Below are 21,597 nucleotides of genomic sequence, written 5' to 3'. Positions count from 1 at the left end.
AGACTTAAAGCTAATACAATGATCTGTGTTTTAAAAAAATGCCCATTGAAAATTCTCAAAAATGTATCCTTTGCAGACTGCCCCTTCTGGTCTGTTTTAACAAGGTCATGAAACCACCAGCAGGGGGCGACAATCAGAGATAGTTTTTGTGTCAACTTTGTACAACAGACGCTAACATTTATCGGCCCCAGCCACAGCCCTTCATTTTCATGTCAACATAAGGTACAATTTCCCAATTGATATAACACTGTGCGTTTGCGTGTTCCTAACACAACATTAATGAAATAGTGTAAAATATCCAAGACAAAATATTCTCTGGAACAGAAATAATGAACAAATATAAATTACAAAATGTGACAAAATGTTTAAATGATTAAACCTTATTTGGGACATAAACTGGTTTTGTTTTCCACTTACCCGCCGATCCATTTCCCAGTCCCCATACTTGGCCTACATATTGTTAGTAAGAATGTTTGATTGACCAGGCATGCTAGGCATTGAATGATTAAATTAACAAAAATAATAAATGTGCTCTCTATTTGGCATCGTAAACATGAACATTAGAAGGGTGAAAATACTCACAATTTAGTGAGAAAAATGGGCCTGAGCTTCATGCAACTGCTGGCTAATTTCTCCCCACAAAAGAAGCCCAACGCCAGGGGAGGGTCAGATTGACTGTACGCAATTGGCTGCATGCCTTCGTTACCCTGTCGTCATTGTGTTAAACCAGCCAACCGCGCCAAGGGGAAAGCTTGGTGGCTTTTCCCCTTTTATCTCATATTTATGTTAGAAAACCTCATAAAGTGAGATTTTCATGCCATGGGACCTTTAAGTAACTGCTTTGACGGGGGTTTAATATGCCCCACCGACAACTCAACATCCCAGGCGCTGAGTTTCTGGTGATCTTGGCCCGCATATACACATGTAGGATGCCTTTGACAACATTTGTCTATTTAAAACTTATACCCCTAAAAAGTTTAAAAAAAAAAGTATACCCCTAAAGCAACAGCAACCCTGTCGATCTGGGAAATGCTTTAAGATTTAAGTGTTTTAAGTCTGCATGCGGGACTTCCAAAATCAACCACCCCAAAAAACCTAAATTCGACACGGGCAAACGTCTGGCCTATCTTCTCCTTCAATACCATGGACCTGATAGAAAACAAGAATGCATTTGTCCTTTTGCAGTAAAAATGATCTGTAAAACGTTTGTTTTGTGGGCAAACCCTGGCTGAAGTCTATGTATCATCGTGTGTACTGCATCTCCCCTCATGTCTCCCATCACACAAGGGAATCTACAGAGGAAAAAACTTAGCCCAGCAGCAATCCACAGGTAAAGGATTTTTGTGAAGCATTTTATTATATAGTAATCGTCATGTTGTCTCTACGAAAAAAAGTCCACCCGCTACCCGCAGCATCCAAGACAATCACGTGAAGAACCGCAGAAGAGCCAACACCTTGACGCGTGCACCCTAGTCTTCAACCTATCTGTGACCTGGACCGTAGCAGAACGCGACTGAACAAGGACGGCTACAAATGAGGTGAAAGGAATATTGTACAAGAGGTCAAAGGTCAACAGCGATGGTTCACTGGTCTTGTGTCCTCTAACCGCCCAACCCCCTGGACTTGGCTGTAGTCGGGATCAGTCACTGTGTCTCTTCCACTGTGATGAGCTTACAGCGGCCGGCCACTGGGAGTTTGACTTGTTGTTGTTTTTTTAAATTAGCAGGATTTGGACTGGGAATAGTGTGGATTTACTATTTCCAATCCTCCCCAACACTTTATTTTTATGTTTTATGGAAACTTTGTCACCTTATTTTAGCGTGTATCTGATTTGTGCAATATCCCAGCACCTTTTTAAAAAGGTTCAGTTTTATTTAGACATGAGTAGCATTTATACAATCTGGTTGGAGTTCGTATCCAGATTGAGAAAGCTGCATGCATGCATTTACAGAAGAGCTGGCCATGGTGAAGCGCTACTCAACCTTGCATCTTGACAATATTTTTACATTGTGGATCCAATGTAAAATCAAAAGACAACCAATCCAGGCAATCCCTCCAATTACTGGGTGTTGTTAAAATCGTCTTTATTTTATTTATCTTTGATCTCAGTCGAGATGAACTGTACGGTAAGCCAAAAAAAACTAAACATGTTGATGTTCATTACACTACAAACATTTTCAATCGCAGTCTTTAGCAAAAGAAACATGTAGTATATGTATAATAAAGACTTATACAAAATTGAGAAGATGGTGTTTTCTTATTATTTTCATCCAAACCTCTTAAACAGCGTCATTCGACACTGTTTCTCATCAAAATAAGAGCCTATTCTCTTCTATGATTTAAGTGTGCAAAAATAAAATCGCTTCAATTGTAAAAGTTCAATTTCAATCTGTTTACACATACAATTTCGACTACAACCGATATCTTTCGTAAGAATGTTACTCCTCATCACCAAAGAATGAGTAAAGGAAGATAAAGATCAAAAACCTTTAAATAAAGCATAACGTTGAGACGCCAACAAAGAGTCATTGGAAAACGTTGTGACAATAGTGACACGGTTGGTGAAAACTGTGACAGCGCGGAGGTATAGTTGGTTGAAATGAATCTGTATTGGCTCAAAGTCTGTATTTTATGGACCGGTGTAAAGGAATTTGTCTGAATTTTTCTTTTTAAGAATTTGCCAGCCTAGATCCAACAGCCATCCAGCCATCTGCAAAGCAACACACGCTTGCGTTTTCCATTTGAGCTCGAATGCACTGATGATGTAGGTTAGGATATCAGGGGACGACCACAACATTTAAAACTCATCTAAGATCCGTGAACATTAGGGCCCCCTAGTGATTCGGATGTGCAGTTAAGTGCTACAAAATGTAAACCTTTCAAAGCGAGAGAACACAACAACCGACAAGAGCGAAACCCATACGTACCGGGTGAAGGTCACCCACGGCAGACACCTTGGCGACCCCACCCGTGGACAGACACAACTTGGCTCAACAGTGAAAAGACATTAAAGGTGTCCGTGCCTTGAAACACATTGTGCCATTTTAATTACTATGAACAAATCACATGAAACCTTTTATAGTACCGCCAACTTATATTATCCTTTGAACATTGCTCTGTCTCTGTTAAGAACCCCCCCACTTCCATTGATAAATAGATTTTATATATATATATATATATATATATATATATATATATATATATATATATATATATATATATATATATGAGACGGCAGATTGGGGGGGGGTCTCAAATACCCGCAACAAAGCTGAACTTTTCCATGTCCAGTCACACACACGTTGTTATGGTTACCAAAGTGGCCCCCAAAGGCCCTTTCGAATTCGCATTATTTGTTTTTTACAGCAACAGTGATTACTTTGGTATTAGTGCAGAAGTGCAAATTCTAAGGGTCCAGAGACGATAATAACACACTCTTCAACACAAACAAGCTCATCTACAGGCAGCCGGTTCAGACTGAACTCCCCGTCGAGTCTCTGCCCTCTTATCAACAAACATCAAACCCAGGGGCAGCACTGTGCTCAGTCACACCTGGGTTAACGCTGCTTTCTGATTGGCCCAGACAGGTGCCAGGTAACGTCATACAACCCTTCAGTGTGTGACGGTATTTCACTACTTCAGCAGCAGTGACCCCGGTTGACTGCTGTCTCTAGGGCTTGATCTTGGTGTTGGGGGTGTGTGTCGAAAGTGTGCGTGCATGTGTGTGTGTGTGTGAGAGAGGAGAGCAAGCTTCAGGTCACCTTGCTCATAAGCCTCTTTTAACCGTTCACCGGCTCGTTCACAACACTCGCTGAACGAATCGTCATTCTCCGGCCAACGGCGGGCATTGTAACAGCCGCGCGCGTGTGGCAAGCCGCTATTGGCCGAAGTCAGACCTCTCCCTGACGTGTAAGCGTATGGCGGTAACGGAGCAATTATGGCTGAAATTGAAAACTGTGGAAGAAGTGTGCTAGCGCTGCAAATGCATATTCTATGGCATTGTGTTGAACTTGATTAACTAGGTGAGAACGTACACAGCGAAGAGGAAAGGAAGCCAGGCGATTCAGTTGGGAGGACACACTATAACCGCCCTCTGGCAGGTGTGCGAGTGTGTGGGTTTGTGTGCGTGTGCGTGTGTGTTTCTCAGCAGCCGACGGCGTCCCAGAAAGTCAGTGAAAGTGTCTGAAGACATCGGAATTGTCCTTCTCCTCTTCCTCCTTTGAATTCTCTGGCTCTCTTCCCTCCTCTTCCCAAGCCTCCACAAACGCCTCCGAGGAGAGGCGACTTGAGTCTGGAAGAGAAGCCAGAAGAATCCCATCAGATGGAACGGATAACAGACGTCCTCCCGCATTCCCAGGGGAATAGGATAGGAAAAGCTATTCAATCCGAGTGTTGCACAGCAAGTCATGTTTTGCTGACTATTAGCAAGTACAATTTTGATATGAACCCCTGCAAATATTGAATCAAGGCAGAATTTAGATCATGAGCGATTAGGAGCACATAGCAAGAACCGAGCCCTACACAGCTCTGGAACAACAGAGAGGAACAACAGGGTGTTTTGAGACTCCATGTAAACAGGCCTTTGATCAGGTGCTTTCCCTCCAGATAGCAAGAAGAGGGATGGAACTAGTGCTGTACCTTGGAGGGCGTCTTCAGTCTCGCGGCAACATCTAAAGAAGAACCTGTGGAACAAAAACAAAAGCTCACTCAAAGAGAAGCTCACTCAAAGGCAAAAATTAAACCCTTCTCTGAGAAACATCACAGAAAAGACGGAACCGTTTAACATTGACCCGTTCTCCAAAAATATAAATATATACTAACAGTATATATTATATTATACTGGCGGGCAATGTAACAGTATATTTTATACTGTTAGATAGATTGATATTATACTATCTATCAAGATAGAGAGATATAGAGTTAGAGATATATAATATAGATAAGTATAACAAAAATTGAATCAAGGTAGAATTGTCATCAGGGGTAAGCAGGACAATATGGCCACATTTACGATCTTTTACTTTGAAAAGCACATGAGAGGGTGTAGCACTTGGGCCTGGTCCTAGGGGAGGGGGCTTTTACTGTGAAAAGAACATGAGAGGGCGTAGCACTTGAGCCTGGGGGGGGGGGGGGGGGGGGCTTTTACTGTGAAAATCAGATGAGAGGATGTAGCACTTATGCCTAAGCCTGGGGGGGGGGGGGCTTTTACTGTGAAAAGCACATGAGAGGGAGTAGCACTTGAGCCTGGTCCTGGGGGCTTTTACTGTGAAAAGCACATGAGAGGGTGTGGCAGTTGAGCCTTGTCCTTGGGGTAGGGGCTTTTACTGTGAAAAGCACACTTTTACGGTGTAGCACTGGAACCTGGTCCCGGGGGGGGGGGGGGGGGGGGGGTTACCTGCGACTGGTCCAGCACCAGCCAGCGCTCCGTGGAGGTCTGCAGGTCCTGTCCGCTCAAAGGCTCCCTCAGACGCACCTTCACCTCGATGCGGCCCCCTGTGTGCTTCCGGCCGTCCATCACCTGTAACCGTGGAGACGACGGTGCGCTGGTGAGAGACGCGCGCTGCGAGCTAGGAGCTAGGAGCTAGAAGCTACAAGCTAGGGCCTTGTGGGCTCACGGTGAACAGAGAACAAATCAAGGAGGATATAAGATATCTGCTGTAACCAGGGTCCAAAGGTCAACTCAAAAAGGTGATACATTATGCCACCAGGTGTGAGTGTGATTAGCCGTTACAAGCCGTTTTGAAAATCTGCCTCTTCTGACATCACAAGTGGGCGTGTCCACCAGGTTTTCAAAACGGCTTGTAACGGCTTATCAAACTCACACCTTAAGAATGTTGCCTGTTCATCTGCCTGAGTAGTAGGACAGCAATGGACAAGCAATGGTTTTAATATGTAACCCTGACCTTTTTCTTTCCTTGCAAATGGCAAAAATGTATGTATTTCTGACTCCTATAGCTCCTCAGCCCAGTCGTGTTCATCGTTTAGGTTGTAAAGCTATTTATTATTGCAGATACTTAGATACACAGATTCCTTGTTTTGATTGTTTGCAGCTTCATGGGGCTGCTCTGGACTAACCGCTAAAGGGCTGATTATGTTCCCACCGTCCATGTAATGCAAGGGGGTTACGGACCCCTTACGTCCTTGCGGACCCTCCTTGCGTCCACCGCAAGGGCCTGACGTGCGGCTCCCAAAAATATTAGCCTTCCGTCGAGGCGACGCAGCAGCAAGGGCTGTGATTGGTCCGCTCACTAAAACCTGACGCAGATCCATACAGGTTTAGGACTGCGTCGGAGCGTCTGCGTGGTCATTGCGTTGCGTGAACGTGGAACCACAACCAGCCGCTAAGCCTCCACCGTTGGACTGTGAGCCGGCAGGGTGGACGCGGTCTCACCTCAACGATCTCCCTGATCTCGCTCTGGCTCTCCAGCTGCTCCAGCTTCACCACGGCCGAGCCCACCGCCTTGTCGCTGCGCAGGAACCCCCTGGGGTCACATGACGAAGGGAGAGGGGATGACATCACTGTCTCGCCACAACAACAACCAAAAGCTCCTCCGTATCGGTGTCAGGGTCACTTGTTTGTGTAGCCGCTTCTTAATGCAGAGTTTGTGCACCTAGCTGTACATGTTTCGGTGTTTTGGTGGGCTCGTTGCCCATGGTCACCGATGCGGACACAGTGTGGATACATGATCCGTACAGAGATCTCTTTGGATGAACCTACTGCAGTGCGGGCCGTTCTCTTCCACACTCATGTTTTTGTCAAGCTGGATGACCTGACCTAGGTCATGATGACCTGCACCTAGTAATGTCTGTTTAACCAAATATTTACAGCACAGATTGCATTGAACTAAGATTGAAAGGGTAGAGCAGCAAACAAATTAAAAATAACTGACTGTCTGTCTGTCTGTGTCTCTATGTCTGTGTGTGTGTGTGTGTCTCTGTGTGTGTGTCTCTGTGTGTGTATGTGTGTGTGTGTGTGTCTCTGTGTGTGTGTGTGTGTCTGTGTGTGTGTGTCTGAGACGGACCCCTTGTGCAGGACCTCCAGCTTGAGGCCCTTGGACTGCAGCACCCTCCTGAAGCCCCGGTGGTTGCGGTTGATGGTCAGCGTGAAGCTCTGGTTGTATTCTGGGGAGGCAGAGCGACGGCAAACACGTCAGTAACCAGACCGCCCGGCCGCTGAATGACACTAGGGCTGAACAATAATAGAAGAATCGAAATCACGATGTAATAGAACGAGATATGCAAATCGCAAAGGCTGCGCAAAAAATAAGAAAATATAGGTCGCTTTTTTTGGGGTTTGTTTTGTTATCGTATCTGACTGGAAATCAGTCATTTTACAAGTCAATCCAGTAAAAAAGATTATAGGTTAAAGGTTATCAAAACAATTAATCTCAACACATAAAGCTGGCCTAAAGGAAAGAGCAGTTTATGTGTTGACTGCATCCAATGTTGTGTTGGTCATATTAAAGAAAGATTTATTGCCTTTTTATTGAATAAAACAGAACATAAGGAAGTTAATCAATTTAAAAAAATGGCATATTAATTCTCAATCGCAATATTGGTCAAAATAATCGCAATAATATTATTTCCACAAATCGTTCAGCCTAAATGACACACAGGAATCCCATCCTCTGAGAGGTGGTGGCTCACCTGGTGAATTGTTGTTTTTGATGACCGCCGTTTTATGGGATTGAGGTTTCTCCTGGTTAAACAGGAAGCCGATGTGTTGAAACAAGGAATAGGTGCACAGCAATCTGGTGAAATGATTTCCCATTGGGGTGGGCTACTTACTGTGCTTGGATAGGGGAAGTCAAACTTGACGTATGCATCCAGGTCATTTGCTTGGATACCTAGAGGAGAGGATTTGTTTTGAATAGTCCCCACAGTGAAACTAGGAGTGCATGCGAAAAAGCCCATTTAACTAGAACGGCCTATAGAAAGGTTTAAACACTCCCTCATCCCATAATGAGCACCAGTGCGGACGCTTACCACTAGGAGCGGGTAGATTCAACCCTTTGACCAACTCCACCACCATCTCAGTACTGCTGAGCTCCGGGAAGATCCTGAGGGCAAGGAGAAGACAGAACGCCTTAGCTGAGGAACACGGTCGGGACAGAACGCCTTAGCTGAGGAACACGGTCGGGACAGAACGCCTTAGCTGAGGAACACGGTCGGGACAGAACGCCTTAGCTGAGGAACACGGTCGGGACAGAACGCCTTAGCTGAGGAACACGGTCGGGACAGAAGCCGTCAGGACAGAAGCCGTCAGGACGGGGCTCGGACGGGGCTCTGGGTCTGTGGTGTCCCCCTACCTGACGGTGCGATGGGTCCTCTCCTCAAAGTGGTGCTTGGGGGGGTCCAGCCCCCGCGCCTGCGACAGCCTCAGGATCTCCAGGTTCTTCTTACAGCTCTCGGCCATCTTCTCGAACCTGGTAGGACACGGAGAGGGGGGGGGGGGGGGCAGGGGGCAGGGAGTCAGACGGACGGCGTGGGAGAGATTCTATGTGGGTTCCCTTAAAGGTTGTATCAGCACTGTTGGGCGACGTCACTTCTGTTGGTAATGGAAGCGAGATCCCAAACAAACCAAACCAGCTCGCCCCTCCCTTCAGTGTTTTGTGCATCCAGTAAAAACGACCATGAACGCAGCGCAAAACCCCGCAACACCCACCCCTTGTCGGTGATTGGTTTGGATACTATTTATTTAGGATTTGAGTGGTTGGTAGTACCATTTGTTTATGTGTGCGATCTCGGAGCATAGGCTGCCTACAGAGACGCGTTTTTACTGACGGCCTGCTTATGGGGCGGCCAGCTAGCGGATCGGATGGAAAGATCAGATGAATGTCATCATTTATGTTTCGGCCTAACATCGCTGATACAACCACCAGAAGAGACATTTGTCGCCCGTTCGCGTTGTCGCCCAAGTTTTGTCGCGCAACAAATCATAAGCTATCGCTGTGCAAGTTTTGTCAGGCGAATTTGCTGCGGTTCATGCCGGACTGCACTGCAGGGAACGGTTGGCCGGTTGAACGCTGATTGGCTGTTACGTTACACATGTCACTCAGTGGCCACGCTGTCGAACGCTGATTGGCTGTCATCACGCGAATGCCACAGAAAAGTTGAAATATTTAAACTCGAGCGAATTCGATGCGCTGCAAATCCTCGTGAACGCGCTCGCCCGTGCAGGGCGAAAAGTGTGGCGCGACAAATCAATACTACAAATTAGAGCTGTCAGTTAAACGCGTTATTAACGGCGTTAACGCAAACCAAATTTAACGGCGTTAAATTTTTTATCGTGCGATTAACGCAATTATTTTATAAAAAAAAAAAAAAAAAATTTTTTTTTTTTTGGCTCAAAACAAAGAAGCAGTAGCCTGACTGCTATGTTCAAATGACATTTGTTCAAAGCAGTCGTTTAATTGCACTATAGGCTCTTTTTTTGTATCGTCCTGTTTTGATCAGTGTATATGCCAATGTTGTTATCAATAAAAAATCATTTGCACAAGGCAAGCCGATGCACTTCACCATGTTGATAAGAGAATTAAAATGAGAAGAATTATGGGACAAAAAAATCAAGGGATATTTAGCATAGAAAAATATTTTGCGATTAATCGCGATTAATTAGAGTTAACTATGACATTAATGCGATTAATCACGATTAAATATTTTAATCGCTTGACAGCTCTACTACAAATCAATACGCCGGTTTTCTCTAGCGAGTAATTCCCCCAATTCGCGTCTCTACATCTACTTTGTATTGGATTGTGTCGTCCCTTCGCGTTTGGTGTGAACACACCTTCAGAGCTACAACTTACTGTTACACAAGCCAGCAAATAACTTTAAAGAAATGTAAAGAATACTTTACTTTGTCGTCTCTGTGATGTTCCCCAGGTGTGTGAATTGTTTGGAGTAGGTCCGACATTTCTAGACGAGGGGCACAAAAGACACACGATAAAATACCTGCAAGGCCCCAAAGAAACAACATATAACAAAAGAGAGAAGAAAGTTCAAGAAACTACAGCAGTATGAATACATAATTAAATGTGATAATAACCCACTATAACATGCCGTTATCAAAATGGCAACAGCGAACCAGCGCTCTACCTCGTGTTGTTCCTTGAGGATCTTGAGGAGCTGTGCGTAGACCTCCTCTGCCTTCTCCGAGAGCTGCACATCACTGTGGTGCACGAGGATGAAGTCCTCATCCTCGTCACCAGGGGGCGACGGCACCTGGAACACACAGCATACGCATTAGTATTGAACTAATCTCCCATCCAGAAGTTTGACAATCCTATCGCCGAACTCCCAAGGGGGGAAACGGCACAGAGACTGGGCCGGAAACAAGGAAGTGGAGTGGAGTTACGCAGTTTTTTTTTGTTTTGTTACCGATACATACCGATTCTTCAGAAAATAAAGTAATACGCAAACGCATCCTTCAGAAGACGATTTACCGAATTGATTTCTACAGTGGCCAGTCTACTATGTGGGCGTGGTGATTTTATTAAATTATAGGCGTGGAGCTTTTATATACCAGGGTAGGGTTAATAGACTAAACTAGATAAGATAACACGAAGGTATCCCGCAACACAAAAGTACGCAAGTTGAATGCGAGTCGACAAAGATTCAAGCCGTGTCCTGTTCTAATCTGTAACTTTGCATCACCCAGTTAGCGATTAGCAACCAAGATGGCCGTTAGGCGACCGAGGCCCAGAGAGGCAGTGGGAGACACCTTGCTGATGTCCACGGGGTTTCCGGCCCGTGCCGCCTCTATCAGGGGCTCCAGGGCCTTGGCGGAGCGGAGGAAGCCCTTAGCCTGCTCCAAGTCCTTCTTCTGCTTGGCCTGTAGAGCTGCCCTCATGTACTGCTTCCTGCGGCCCTCCAGGAAGTCCAGCTGCTGTGTGCCTGCACCGCACACGCACACGCACACGCACACACACACACACACACACACACTCTCTTTCAGGCTGTGTTTGATTTGGCTTTGCCAGTGGGCCCATCAATAAACATAACCAGTCACATTTATGGCATTCAGCAGACATTGTTATCCAAAGCGACTGTTCATACACAAACAGACAGCCGGCTCGTTGGGAGCAGTTAGGGTGAGGTGTCTTGCTCAGGGGACACCTCGACACTCGAGATCGAACTAGCAACCTTCTGGTTACAAGTCAATCCGCTCTAACTCCTGAGCTAGGCAGACACTATATATAACCAATTGAAAATAGTCTCTAAATTAAAAAGGGAGCTGTACAAGTGTTTCTGAGGGTCTGACCTGTGGGTGAAAGGCCCTCTTTGGCAGATTCACTGACAGGGGAGGAAGCGCTGGACTTCTTCCGCTGTGGCTGCACCATGGGGGGCACCGCCATGGTGGGCTTGGTGGGAGAGACCTGGTCCTGCGGTCGAGAGGAAGGAACTAGGGTGACTTAGAGCTGGACGATTAACCCATTTTTAATCATAATTCGAATGAATGGTTTAGGACGATTTTCTTTTTCAACAAAATCGATTATAAAAGAATAAATAAAAATAATGACGTTAGGGTTAGGGTTAGTTTGACGTTTTTTGGGTTAAATATCAACATGCAGTGAAAAAAGAGAGTGGTAGAGTTTGCTTAAAGTCTGAGGCAACCATAGGGGGAAGCACATCACATTTATTCCAACATCTTAAACGGATGCACGCACCAGAGTGGGAGATGTGTTTTACTTATTTTGCTTTTGTTGATCATTGTTATTCTTCAAATAAAATCCAAACTTAAAAAAAATAATGTATTTTTCACTTGAAGGAAATAATCTCTTAAATTCGATAATCATGTTAGGTTTTTGGCCAAATCGCCCAGCCCTAGGATGACCCAGGGAAGGGTGAGGAAGCACAGCTGAAACGCTTCACAAGTGGAGTGGTGAAACCAGACATGGTAGGTGGCTCCACGAATGTTGACCTACCTCCTCTCCGTCCTCATCCACATCTGCAGGGTCGGTCGTGGCAAGCTGATTGGCTGTCTCCAGCGCAGCAGCCAATCCCTGATCAGCTCCCGCCCCCTTCTGGCCAGGGATTGGAGGAAAGCCTTGAGGACACAATCAGCGTTTTGATTATCAGAGAGGTTTGTCTCCATTGTTTTATATCAAATCAATATCCTAGTCAGCAACATAGAACAAAAAACGTGAGGTATCCTAAAGTTTGGAAATATGGAATGCGTAGGCAGTATTAGTACTCGCAACTAACCAAACCAAACCCTACAAAGCATGCCAGGTATATGTTTACTGTAAAGTTTAAACACCAGTTCAAGTATTTTAAGCTGCCGTTACACTATTGATACATTATCAGAAAAGGAATAGATTCAACTATACCATTATTCCAAGCCATGACCGTATTCTGCTACCGACGCCTATCGAGTTTAAGATAGTATCCACAACTGTGTGGGCATCTGTTTGTGTATGAATGCGTACTTGTTTCTCTACACAGTCTACAACTCCTTTAAATATATGCAAAAGAGTCCCAGCATCCTGCAGAACACACGCAGACTCTAGAGGTGGGTCAGTGGCTACTACCACTGGTCATTTTCACAGCGGTTGGAAAAAACATGGACAGCTATTGATAAGAAGTTAACGTACGTCTGTGGTTATTTAAAGGGGACATAATATTCCACCATGTGCGAGTGTGATTAGCCATTGCAAGCCGTTTGAAATCTATCCGTCATACATCTAGGTGGACACGTCCCACCTGTGATGTCAGAAGCGCTACATTACCAAAACGGCTTGTAACGGCGAATCGCACTCACACCTGGTGGTATAATATGTCCCCTGTAACTGGGAGGACAGGAGGGGAAGACGGGGGGGTTCTCACCCGGTGGGGTGGGGAGCTCCTCAAAGTTCACCGGCTTCCCCGCTTTGTGTGTTCGGATGGCACTCTGGTATTGCTGTAGCAAGTCAACGGGAAGAAGGGTTTCAGTCAGGGACAGCCGCCCTCCGGCGATTTGCAAGTGCTATTTTACATGGACGTCCACGGGAGCATTGACACGGGTTGGTAGAGGACCGGTGGTTTGAAGATCAGTTGACAGTAACACATCCCCCGTTGGGGTGGTGAACAAAAATGATCCGGGGCAGTCTGCTCAGGGAGGAGTCTGGGCATATGACACTGACGTTTTATGTTCACGGTTTTATCAGCGGTTCTAGTCCGAAATATAAATGGTCACATTCATCGGATCTTTCCTCATGATCCGCTAGCTGGCCGCCCCATAAGCAGGCCGTCAAAAAAAACGCTTCTCTGTAGGCAGCCTATGCCCCGAGATCGTACATAAAAACCAATGAAAAAAAAAACAGACACTCAAAACCATAATGAATAGTATTCCAACCAATCACCGACAAGGGGTGGGTGTTGTGGGGTTATTGCGCTGGGGTTATTCGTGATCGTTTTTACTGGATGCACGAAACGCTGAAGAGAGGAGCGAGCTGGCTCTGTCTGTTTGGGGTCAAGTACAACAGAAGTGACGTCACCCATCATCGCTGATACAACCTTTAATTGTATTATTTATTTTTTGTTGTTGTTTTTTGGGGAAAGAAATGCTTGTGGTAAAAAATACACGTCTGTCCGACAACGCAGCAAAGTGGTACGACAAAACTGTTGTTCAGCACGCAGGCTGTGAAGCTGCCCCAGCGCGGCCCGCTCACCTTGGCGATGCGGTCGTGCATGCGGGCCTTGCGGTCGTCCCCGCCGGCCTTGGCCTGGGCGCTGGCCTCGGCGTACTTGGCCCTCCGCTGCTCCAGGGCCTCTAGCACGTCCCTGGGGGCCGTGGGGGGGGCCGTGGGGGGGCCCGCTGCCTGGGCTGCCGCAGGCACTAGGCAAAGAGCAAACTAAGTATTTAATTGTCTTTGCTTTGAGCATCATGGCATCACCCCCACTCTGAAACCCATTATAAAAAACAGTCTAGGCACTGCCCAAGCGCACACACACACACACACACCCCTAGAGTTCCACCAATAAGTAAGTAGTATAAAAAATTCATCCATAAGGATGATTGCGCTGCCCACTTGTTATTGCACTATTGCCCCCCCCCACCAGTTATTGCACTGTTCCATCAGGAAAAGCTCCCTCCATTAAGTAGCTTAATCGATAGCGGAACTACTTGAATCTATTTAGCCTACAAAATGGGGGGGGGGGGATAATGAGTTAAGAGATCCCTCCAGCCAGAAGTACTTCCTGTTTACGCTCTACATGGCAGAGACAAACAGGTGATACGTAATGAATAATAGAGTGACATAGTAAGCTGGTGAAATGTAGGTTCTGATATCTGACAAACTAGTCACTTAAGGGCTGATTATGGTTCCGCGTTCCCGCAACGCAATGACCACGCAGATGCTTCGACGCGGTCTAGAACCCTTATGGTCCTGCGTCTGGTTTTAGTGAGCAGACCAATCACAGCCCTTGCTGCTGCGTCGCCTCGACGGAAGGTTACAATTTTTGGGAGGCGCACGTCAGGCCCTTGTGGTGGACGCAAGGAGGGTCCGCAAGGACGTAAGGGGTCCCTAACCCCCTTGCCGTTGTCTGAAAGTAGGACCATAACCAGCCCTTAGTAGTGTTATATCCAAAGCTGGTGACATGAAAGTTTGATACCTGACAAACTAGTCACGTAGAAACAAGCTCTTAACTGTTGGAGTACAGGTTGAGTATGCCTCAGGCAGCTTTTCTTTACGTAATGGCTGAAGCATGACAACTTTTTTTGCCAAGTATAAGAAGTAGTACAAACTTGCATGTGATGCAGGAATATATCTTGGTGACGTCCGACGAGTGATTTTTGGGTTGTTATTCTTATTTTGGACTTGCAGAAGGAATACCCCACACACACACACACACACACACACACACACACACACACACACACACACACACACACACACACACACACACACACACACACACACACACACACACACACACACACACACACACACACACACACCACACACAATGTTATCACCTGGTTCAGAGGGTTGTGCCACAGAAGACTCCTTAGCTGGAGCTGAGCTCCCTCCTTCATCTGCAAGGTACCGGAATCCAACATCACCTCAAATGATACGTACTCTTCTTTGACTTCTATTCAATTACTGGATGCATAGTAATACATAGAAGTTGTATCAGCCATGTTTTTAAAAGTCCCATGACATGCCATCAGGTGTGAGTGTGATTAGCCGTTACAAGCCGTAAAACTGGCGCTTATGACATCATAGGTGGGCTTGTCCACCTAAATGTATGCTGGATAGATCAGTCGACCAGCCTACTGAGTGGACTGAAGCAAACGTTGCTCATCTATCCGTCACACATCACAGGTGGACACGCCCACCTGTGATGTCGTAAGGGACCGATATTCAAAACGGCTTGTAGCGGCTTATCACACTCACACCTGGTGGCAGGTGTGAGTGTGACCTTTGACAACAATACCACGGGGTGTTTCACTGCGCCATGGCGAAATCTGACCATGGCATTTGTATTTAGTAAAACGTCCAATCAGACGCGGACGTATTTGCTATGGCAAATGAAAATACAATCCCCCCACCCCCCAAAACAAGACAATTCTCACCCAGTGGTGGGGGAGGCGGCAAGCCGCTCAGGTCCACGGCCGTTCCGTGCTCCAGCGCCTCCATCACTGCATCAAACTTCTACACACACACACACACACACTACACACACACACACACACACCACACACACACCACACACACACACACACACACACACACACACACACACACACACACACACACACACACACAATGACAGCCTTTGTCGTCTTTCAGATGTCTGGCCTAACTGTGAGACACCGGCCAGTGGACAGGTACAGGGGAAGCGAAAGGCCTCCAGGAGTTAGTTGGGTCTAATAACCTGCACGTGGGGAATTTGTTTTTTTTCTGCTGCTCCTGAACCAAGGGGGATATTGCATGGGCATTTTGGATGGACTCATAGCAGTACAACGTGGGGTCAGAATTGAAGAGCGACATGTGATTTCAAACAGAGATATTGTCGTTATTTCTATAAAGCTACAACGACAGTGTGCTTGTTGTTGTGGTTGGATCTGTTTGCTTTACGGCCTCGTTATAAAACACTAAAGCCAACCAGTAACGGCATCACACCTGAAGCCTTTCGTGTAATACATGTCATTGTATAGCTCTTAAGACTCTTATTCACCCAAAATAGACAGAAAGCAAATCACACTAGTATACCGATAGATACACTTTGAAGCCAGAGTCTTTCTGCCTGAGAATAATGCAGAAGCAGATGGCCCTTTGAACAAACACTGCACAGTGCACAGTGTTTGTTCCAACATTGCTGCTAAACCTGTTGCTTGGTTCTCAAAGACTAAGCAGACCACGAGCAGTTTTGAGTTCCATCTCTTCACTAACACAAGCCTTTGTATGCGTTGATACCACACACACAGATTAAACCCTATGCAAAGCAAAGGCTGGATTGGTATTTGATATAGGTAGTATTATACCACAGTGGGAGGAGAATGGAGTATGCAGGCTAGGGCACCACTCATCAAAGCCAAATTACAAACGTAAACTTGTAAGAGCCTTTGTATTATCGAGTTAGAGTACTGAAACAAGGGGGATGTTATTTTACACAGTCCTTCTAACAAGGAAGGCAAAACATATCAAACACTGATTCAATGTTATTACATGCAGTACAAAAACTAGCTGAATCTATTCATTCACAATCGCAAAATGTACAGATTCAACGGGACCAACTGTTAGTTTATATACTAACTCGATGTCAGTCAACGACAAAATCACAGATATGCAGTTATATTACTAAAATCCCACTACAATGCAAGCTGGTAATAGGTTGAAGCCAATCTCATGCCATAGCCTAATCTGGGGACTGACCCATAGTGTCTGGACGTACCTTGCTGGTCCTCACGTAGAGCTTGGCCTGCTCCACTGCTCCCTGCTTCTTGGCCCGTAGCGCGGCCACCCTGTACTCCCTCTGCCTCTCGAGCAGCATGTTCCTGGTTGCCTCATCCACTGTGGCATCACCCCCCACACACACACACACACACACACACACACACACACACACACACACACACACACACACACACACACACACACACACACACACACACACACACACACACACACACACACACACACACACACAGTAATTTGTTTGAACACGTACTGACAACATTTTGGTACATGTTATTGAATCGTTCTATAAATCTGACGGCCTTCATGAAATGACATTCAGTTATCTAAAACTTAACAACGATCCACCTCCATCTACGGTCATCGGATCAACGGCAGGGTTTCCGACAGCACTTTACAGCTTAGGCGGCCGACTAAGCAACACAATCCTGCCGCCTTCATATATTTTAATTTTATTTTTTATTTCATTGACTCTCTGTTTTTAAGATCAGGTTGCAGCGAAAAAGTGAGATATGAAAATAAGTGTAAATAAATGGTCTGCCGGGAAACCCATAACGGAGTTGTACTGACCCGTGGGTGTCTTTGCCTCCGCCACAGGGGACGACAGGCTGCTCAGGGTGGACGAAGAGCACTCCTCTTCCTTGCTTGGCTCTCCCTGCTGGTCTGCGGGGGCGTGCTGGGGGTCCGCGGGGCGCGGTGGGGCAGGCCCCTGGGACTGGGGGGCCCCGGTGGACACCGGAGGGGGGACGTCTGCCTCGTTCACGCTGCGGCCCTTGGTCACCGCCGTCAACATGGTCTCCAGGGCCTTTGGGAGATTAGACCCGATTTTTATATTTGTGATGAACGTATCTCAACAACGTTGAGATACGTTCGGATTTTTAACAAATATAAAAATCCAAATATATAAAAGTGGCTGTTCTTTTAAAGCTTAGAACGGACATGAGCGAGTACTGACGTCAGAGCCAGAAATACTTTGTTCTCTAAGATACACTATAATGCCTTTGTTAACTATGTTTGGTATAGTGGCAATCTCGGAGATTGTCTGTTTGAGTCATAGATGTGGTTCAAAAGCAGGTGTGCTTTTGAACCGTAGATGTAGATGTTTTGAACCACATCTCTGTGGTTCACACATCTATGACACACGTAAGTCAGTTGGCATTTGGTTTACTGGCAACTATTGCAGACACATACTTTAACAGTATAATTGGTTTTTTCAATCCCTTTTTCACAAGTTATTGGTAAGCTAAATCAAATAAATAGTATAAAATGTATAAAAATATAAATAAATTGAAAGGGTTCCTGCAAGCATCCTTGCATCTTCCTCGCCTATTGAACCCTTTAGAGACCTGAATTTTCCAAGAGTCAACTCTGAAGGGAGAGTTCAGAGTTGTTGCTAGCGCAGCCCTGAAAGAACTGGGTGGTTGAACCCTGCCCACCTTCAAGCCTCGGTCGTATCGCCTCACTCTGGAGGACTCTCCGGCGGCCTTGGCGTTCTCCAGGGCCGTCTTGTACATGGCTCTCCTCTCCTCCAGGGTGCGCTGCAGACTGCCTGGGGCTGAGGAGGGCTCCTGATGTACGGGGGAAAGTACAACAAATATAACCACCAGGGAAGGGTGAGGAAACACAGCTGAAACGCTGGATCACTGGTGGTTGGAGGCAGCTTGTTGAACAATCACAGGACAAAATCAGAACAAAATCAGAACAACCTATTCAATTGGATGAACCATTTCATACAGTAAGTCATGGTCAATTGTTGCTAAAAAAGTTTGTTACGTCCACGCTTTGGCGATGCAAAGAAGGCAGTGTTACCGCAAAACTAAAAATAATCTAGCTGCTCGCATCCGTTCCGACTTAACTGGTTTAGGACGCAAGGCAGGTACGAGAAGAATGTTTTCAAAGATCTCTTGGTATACCATACAGCATCACTCTGCAGGTCTCGTTTCAGTGTGTGAGAAGCACGACTCTGTCAAGAGCAGCACCCACCTGCGCTGTCGGGGACCCTGGTGTGTTCGCTGGAGAAGATTCTGCAGTGACAGTGGAAGTGGAGTCCGCCTTCATGGCCTCCCCCGTTTCCTCCTCACCAACCACTTCCTGTAACTCGGCCTGGTTTTAATCGAGAGTGAGAATAGTCACGCGACGCAGAAGTAACACCAGAAGCAGGTTCTGATTTATGGTTTACTATGCACGGGCTGTAATTGAGTGACAACGACGTGTGGAGGCGAACCAACCAGAAGATCCTCGTCATCTTCCAGGTCATCATCGTCGTCCTCTTCGTCCAAGTCTTTCATACAGTCGTCGGCCATTCTTGCGATGTCTTCCATTGGCAAAGGGGCTGTGCAAACAAATGGTATCCCTTAAATATCTTAACGTTTAAGATGACTGTTGACATGAAGGACTTGTAGTACAATCCTATTCTCACAATTGTTTTAAGAAGCCTGTTTTGGAATGCCATTCGAGTCAATATTAAATAAATAAATATGCCTATGAAATAATTAAAAGAGGCAATAAATATGTCAAGAAATATAAATATCTAAATGTATCAATATATTTAAATAAATAAATATATGTCTTTTAAAAGGACTACTGTTTTTGTTGTTTTCAGGGGCATTTTAGTTCATCATGTCACATGTATCTATTTAATGCCACTTGTAATACATAATGCCACATATCCATGTTATATTCAAATGAGTGGGGGGGGGGTTATTTCAGGCAAGCCCAACAGCATTGAATCACTGTATACACAGCAGCAATGCAGCACTCACTATACACAACATCTACTGAAAGTACAGTTTTTGAGTAAAATTAACAGATGGTGGTTCTAACCTTTGCCCTTCGGCTTTGCCCTCCCACCAGCAGGGGGTTTGTCCCCAGTGATTGCAGCAAGCTCTGCCTCTAGGGACGGGTCGTCCAGGTTATCGTCCATTCCCATAAGCATCTCCTCTGGGCTCATGTCAACAAACAGACCCATCTGTAACGATGACGTAATGATCACATTTTATACATTGCTTCATACTTAGCTTTATACATAGCTACTTGGCCAACTAGACGTACTGATAGATATATGTGGATTTCAGAATAAGTAATTCGCTTCTAAGTCTCCTTTACCTTTTTGGCTGCAGCAGCTCCGTGACCCTTGGGCATCGGTGCCTTCTTCTTCCCGAACATATTTTGGCTTGTCAACAATCCCAACTTGACATGAAGCTGTGGAATATAAACCTAAAATACACACACACACAACGGACCATCTGAGTGCATCCAATGTAAACAAGCATGTGGTTCATAGCGTCATGTGAGGGCTCGTCAGGTGCCTCACCCTAGCAGTGAGCAGTGCCCTGGCTTCCTCTATCATTCACAGCTAGCGTTCACCAGCGTTGAAGTTAGCCTCGCTGGCTGTCATAGCGGCTAGCTAAGCTAAAGTTCATAAACATGCACTCCCATGGAAGATGTCGGTCGTTACAGGCATCCGATTATCGTCTGGATTAGGTTTCTGTTATGGTTGGGAGAATTATTTTCTCCTACTTGTCGAAACGCTCGTTACTCTACCTGTTCATTCGTCACTTATCCCGTCAGTCCCGGAGATGCGGTCAGTTTTGTTTTTCCCTACCATCGCTTTCTCAGTGCGCATGCTCAGGAAGTGGGAGCATTTTGGGACATACATGAAGTCATAACGGTGGTGGGCTGGTGACTGGAAATTTGAATTTATGACTCAGAAACAAAACTGTCAAACAACATCATTTATTTTTACAAAAACGATTTTAGTTGAATTGGTACATACATATATGATAAATAATTCAACACAATATTGACCTTAATGCACTTCTTGTTTTAGGCTTTGCATAAACTAAATACATTTCACAACGCTACATTGTGTCAAGGGTTTAAACATCTTTCTTTCCCACAAAATAATAATACAAAATATATAAAGCATGTTGGCATGAAGAAATTAAACAAATCTCTGTTGTTGTTGCTGTGCAACTTGGAATAGGATGTCCCAATAGATTGGCCATGCCAATATATATCCAACCAGCTCCAACACATATTCTTTCATATTTACCTGCACTTTCGTAATCTTCAGCTTGGACATCAGGGAGACAATGGTGAACAGGGTCATTTAAAGTGTATGACTTACCCCGGTGAAGAGTCCACTAGTGGCTTCACCAGTCCCTTCCATCTGTACTAGAGGCTCAGGATGTGGTTGTCTTCATCCTTCTTCAAGTACAATGGTAAACACAAACAGTTGAACAAGATTCCAAGCTAATGTTTAGTTTGAAGCCTGCCCAAGAAGGTACGACGCTTCAATGGAGGTGCCGGAGCCTACATAAGAAAGTAAAGCAGTTTCAAAATAGAATAAACAAAAATTAACAACCGCAACAATAATGATCACAATTATCACCATAATATGATTAAATGGTCAATAATGTGGAAAAAAAACAGGGTTAGAAAAACATTACGTTTTTTTGAAGCAATTTAACCTTACTGTTCTGCAGCATGATAGTATAAATATATACATTGATGCCTTAATGTAGAGAATAGCATAAATTTGTTGGCTTACTGTTTTTTTGTGGCCTCTTGCTTTGTAGCCAGTCAGATTTAACAGTCAACATGGCAGTGTTTCTCCTGCAGGTAGAACTGGACCCAGTGTTGTGTATGAAGAATGAAGCCTTTCGTTCAGCATTAATGATGGGCCTGGTTA

At 45.4% G+C, this 21,597-nt stretch overlaps 1 protein-coding gene across 2 annotated transcripts; it reads right to left on the bottom strand.

The window, feature by feature from the left end:
* Positions 1–2,048: 2,048 nt before the first annotated feature.
* On the bottom strand, positions 2,049–20,554 carry cc2d1b (coiled-coil and C2 domain containing 1B). Of its 2 annotated transcripts, none has more exons than XM_030363392.1 (26): positions 20,448–20,554; positions 20,010–20,120; positions 19,728–19,872; positions 19,133–19,236; positions 18,888–19,007; positions 18,341–18,472; positions 17,475–17,709; positions 16,882–17,000; positions 15,560–15,638; positions 14,960–15,019; positions 13,653–13,819; positions 12,829–12,901; positions 11,928–12,049; positions 11,264–11,384; positions 10,724–10,896; positions 10,099–10,224; positions 9,860–9,918; positions 8,310–8,426; positions 7,987–8,060; positions 7,789–7,847; positions 7,648–7,699; positions 7,023–7,122; positions 6,392–6,482; positions 5,396–5,518; positions 4,639–4,682; positions 2,049–4,291 (listed from the first exon to the last, which is right to left on the bottom strand). In XM_030363392.1, exons 2-25 carry the CDS (start codon positions 20,067–20,069, stop codon positions 4,671–4,673), a joined length of 2,523 nt encoding a protein of 840 aa, XP_030219252.1. In that variant the 5' UTR covers positions 20,070–20,120; positions 20,448–20,554; the 3' UTR covers positions 2,049–4,291; positions 4,639–4,670. The 2 variants fall into 2 exon arrangements, with proteins under 2 accessions (XP_030219252.1, XP_030219251.1); XM_030363391.1 differs by having other exon boundaries at positions 20,218–20,523.
* Positions 20,555–21,597: the final 1,043 nt, after the last annotated feature.

The sequence above is a fragment of the Gadus morhua genome, chromosome 8, assembly GCF_902167405.1.
Source record: "Gadus morhua chromosome 8, gadMor3.0, whole genome shotgun sequence".
Taxonomy (NCBI): Eukaryota; Metazoa; Chordata; class Actinopteri; order Gadiformes; family Gadidae; genus Gadus; species Gadus morhua.
The sequence above is the reverse complement of the archived record's forward strand: the minus strand, read 5'-3'. Positions and strand labels throughout refer to the sequence as shown.

Bases quoted from the DNA above. Each gene is read 5' to 3' on its own strand.
- cc2d1b (XM_030363391.1), bottom strand. From the start codon at position 20,253: ATGATAGAGGAAGCCAGGGCACTGCTCACTGCTAGG. The intron at 17,001-17,474 runs GTCAGTACAACT...GTGATGCCACAG, and splicing joins GGAGGCAAAGACACCCACGG to TGGATGAGGCAACCAGGAAC. The intron at 15,639-16,881 runs GTACGTCCAGAC...GTGTGTGTGTAG, and splicing joins TCTACGTGAGGACCAGCAAG to AAGTTTGATGCAGTGATGGA.